General features: G+C 38.9%; 1 protein-coding gene across 1 annotated transcript; it reads left to right on the top strand.

The window, feature by feature from the left end:
* On the top strand, nucleotides 1,548-2,510 carry LOC109363566 (uncharacterized mitochondrial protein AtMg00810-like). The gene is made up of 2 exons (XM_019609826.1): nucleotides 1,548-1,820; nucleotides 1,920-2,510. The coding sequence occupies exons 1-2, from the start codon at nucleotides 1,548-1,550 to the stop codon at nucleotides 2,508-2,510; spliced, it is 864 nt and encodes a 287-aa protein (XP_019465371.1).

A 4,263-nucleotide genomic window follows, 5' to 3' on the forward strand; every position in this document is an offset into this window, starting at 1 on the left:
ATGTTGATTTTATGCCTTGTTAATGCTCCTCGGTTCCACTTGATGTTGGCATAGGATTCCTTTGTCAAGGAATGAATTTCCCACGGCTAAGTGCGGCTGAAGAGCTCACTAAATAACATAGGATTCTGTTTGGATGAGTTGGTAGGCTACCAACGGCTAAGTTATGTGCATAAAGCACCTTTAATGCACCAATAAGTATTAAAGTGTCGGTTACACTTTTAGGCTTGTTTTAACTACTCATGAGTCAAATTTTATTCTGGTCAATTTTTATGGGCAGATTTATTACAAACATGCTTAAATTAATTAAACTAAGTGTTGGACAAAAGTTAGCCCACACATTTATTATAGAAATTAAAATGACTCAATACTTATTAAATTGACTAGGTCTGACTCGGTCAGAGCCATGGACAAAGATGCTAGTGAAATTCTACCTTTTCCATCTAATGGTCAGCGAGCTACACACTGTTTTGATATTATTCATAGTGATGTTTGGGGCATATCTCCAGTGATATCTCATGCCAAGTACAAATATTTTGTGACCTATATTGATGACTACAGTCGATTTACATGGATATATTTTCTTCGTTCTAAATCTGAAGTTTTCTCAACATTCCAGAAATTTTTGGCATATGTTGAAAATCAGTTTAAAACATGTATTAAGACTTTGAGAACTGATTCATGTGGCGAATATATTTCTAATGAATTTCAAGACTACATGCAGCAAAAAGGAATTCTTTCTCAGCGTTCATGTTACAAAATGGCGTGGTTGAACGAAAAAATAGGCACTTGCTTGATATCACAAGAACTTTACTTCTTCAAGGCTCTGTTCCCCCTCAATTTTGGGTAGAAGCTTTGTCTACTGCTGTCTACTTGATCAATCGTCTTCCTTCTCAGGTTATTGACTTTGATTCTCCTTTCTTTCGTCTCTATAATATATCGCCTACTTATGATAATCTTCACACCTTCGGTTGTGTCTGCTTTGTTCACTTACCATCTATTGAACGTCACAAACTTGGGCCACAATCTGTTAAGTGTGCATTTATGGGTTATAGTAGCATTCACAAGGGGTTCAAGTGTTATGATGTTGCTGCCAATCGTATACGCACATCAAGGAATGTGATTTTCTTTGATGATCAATATTTTTTTCCTGATCAAGCACCTAGCTCGCTTGTTTTGGCTACTCTTCCTAACTTTGATGAGGTGCCTCGTGCTATCGAGCGCTTTACACCAGGGATTGTTTATGTCAGATGCCAACCCACTTTGCCACATCCCGACACTGACCCATCTCCTGAGGATGCTGACATATCTCCTGATCCTACACCACTTCGAAAGTCAACTCGCATTTCTCATCCCCTGGATAGGTACGGGTTTTCTCATACTTCTCTTAATGCGTCTTTATCTACCATCTCTGTTCCTACGTGTTATTCGCAAGCTATTAAGGATGTGTGTTGGGTAAAAGCCATGCAAGATGAGTTATAGGCACTTCAGGAGAATTATACTTGGGATATTATTCCATCCCCACCAGGTGTCAAACCCATTAGCTGTAAATGGATATATTTAAGCTTAATTCTTATGGCTCTCTCAATCGTTACAAGGCTCGATTGGTTGCTTTAGGTAACAAACAGGAATTTGGTGTGGATTATGATGAAACATTTGCACCAGTGGCTAAAATGACCACCATAAGAACTGTTCTTACTATAGCTGCCTCCAATGGATGGTCCCTCCATCAAATGGATGTGAAGAATGCATTTCTTCATGGTGACTTGACAGAAGATATTTATATGACTCCGCCTCCAGGCTTATTTTCCTTTTCTGAAGGCGTATGCAAGTTGAATTGTTCACTATATGGCCTCAAATAGGCTCCTCGAGCATGGTATAACAAATTTTGGTCTACTCTACAAGGCTTCTCTTTTCTTCAGAGCCAATATGATTCATCTTTATTTATTCATAAAACACAAGTTGGTATTGTTCTTCTACTTATTTATGTTGATGACATGGTCATCACTGGCTCTGATGATGTTTCCATACAACACCTCAAACGCCAGCTCCAAGCTTCGTTTCAGATGAAGGATCTAGGTTGCCTACACTACTTTTTGGGCCTCGAGGTTCATTCTAACTCCAAGGGTGTTTTACTTCACCAACATAAATATACAGAGGATTTAATTTCTTTGGCTGGTCTTCAAATGGCTAATCCTGTTGACACTCCTTTGGAAGTCAATGTCAAGTATCACCGTGATGAGGGTGACATTCTACCTAATCCTCTACTATATCGCCAATTAGTAGGTAGCCTAAATTACTTGACTATTACTCGTCCTGACATCTCCTTTGCAGTCCAGCAAGTTAGCCAATTTATGCACACACCTCGCCATCTTCATTTGGCTGTTGTTCGCCGTATCATTCGTTACTTGAAAGGAACTTCTCATCGTGGGTTGTTTTTCCCAGCCGGTTCCTCTCTTCAATTGCTTGGCTACAGTGATGCAGATTGGGCTGGTTGCCCAGATACTCGCTGATCCGTCACTGGCTGGTGCATATTCTTAGGTCCAACACTTATTTCTTGGAAGAGCAAAAAGCAATCACGAGTTTCTAAATCTTCTACTGAATTTGAATATCGGGCTATGTCCCTAGCATGTTCTGAAATTATTTGGCTTCGTGGTCTTTTGGCTGACCTTGGCTTTCCTCAACCCAATGCCACGTCTCTCCTTGCTGACAATACTAGTGCTATTCAAATTGTCGCCAATCCCGTTTTTCATGAACGTACTAAGCACATTGAGGTAGATTGTCATTCCATCCGTGAAGCCTATGATGATCATATCATTTCCCTTCCACATGTGACCTCTACACTTCAGCTAGCAGATATTTTTACTAAGATTGTTCCTCGTCCTCGTCACCAGTTTCTCATTAGCAAATTGATGCTTCTGGATCAGCCGCATCAATTTGAGGGGGGGTGTTAGGCAAGGATTCAGCAGAATCCATTTGATCTTATTGGCTATAAATGTATATAGTTGATTTCCTATTATTAGTTATATAAATTAGGAAATCATATATTCGCATATTCATTGTATTTATTTAGGTTTCCTAATATTCAGACTACGAAATAGGAAATGCAATAATCATGTAATTATTAGTTGTAAATGGGAAAGATTCCCATTAAAGGATGATTTACTATATATATATGAGGGAGGAATAAGAGAAAAAGGCATCGAGCCAATTTTGTGATATTCCTCTCCACTACTTCATTTTTGACCATGGATATACACCCTATCCGAAATTAGCAAATTATGTCTTTTAATCCATCTTTTCTAGCGATCTACCCATCCTAAGACATCTCCCATCGGGAATGATTCTAGTGGGTCCCGATCTTAACATATAAAGAAAAGGAGAATAATTTCGGCAACACTACGAACCATCGTCGAATTATCCTGGACGGCTCTCAAGCCAAGCCTCTTACGGTCAGACGATCTTGCTGCATGGGCACAACATAATACTTCTTAGCACCACTACGAACCATCGTTGAATCATCCTGGACGACTCTTGTAGCCAAACCTCTTATGGTCAAACGATCTCGCTGTGTGGGCATAATATCACACCCTCGGGCCTCGCCTTTAACAAAGCAATTCCTTACTTTTATTACTTTCAAGAATTTCATATAGTTATTTACCTTTACAACTTCTTGATGGAAAACATGCCATTACGCTCTCGTATATATGAGAGTTATCGTTCAGGCAACTTAAAAAGAAGTCATGTCTGTATGGAGCCCTCTCGCTCAAGCGATGGCACATCCATTTTAGAGGCATTTGTGGCTTAACCGAGAGTTGTCTCGCTTAAGCGAGAAAACAATAAGTTCTCTTGGTGCCTATTTTAGCTCAAGCGAGAGTTGTCTCGCCCCGAGCTAAAACACTCGTTTTCTCTAGACATTTCTCGCTCAAGCGAGAAGAGCCTAAATATCACTTTAATTACTTTTCTCAAGGAAAATATTTCTCATTTATATCACATGTTTTTAAACCTTGAATTTAACAATTCTCACATACATATAATTCTCATAATAATCATTCAAACATTATAATTCAAGAGTAAACATGGTATTTGCATATATAAACATAACATAAATCGGTATAAGAAATATTGTTGTACTTAATCCAAACAAACAGGCAATTGATTAAGTACAAATTTTCTTAAGACCCAAGACAACTCCAAACTTGTGAGGGAGTTTGGGGGTTCTGATGCATATTCGGACACCACTGTGTCACGATATTTTCTCCCTCA

This window comes from Lupinus angustifolius, chromosome LG13 (assembly GCF_001865875.1).
Source record: "Lupinus angustifolius cultivar Tanjil chromosome LG13, LupAngTanjil_v1.0, whole genome shotgun sequence".
Classification (NCBI taxonomy): Eukaryota; Viridiplantae; Streptophyta; class Magnoliopsida; order Fabales; family Fabaceae; genus Lupinus; species Lupinus angustifolius.

What these genes read in the sequence shown, in the direction of transcription:
- LOC109363566 (XM_019609826.1), top strand. Translation starts at nt 1,548, where the DNA reads ATGGATATATTTAAGCTTAATTCTTATGGCTCTCTCAATCGTTACAAG. An exon ending in TATTTTCCTTTTCTGAAGGC is followed by an intron (nt 1,821 to 1,919) that starts GTATGCAAGTTG and finishes TCTTTTCTTCAG; the next exon opens with AGCCAATATGATTCATCTTT.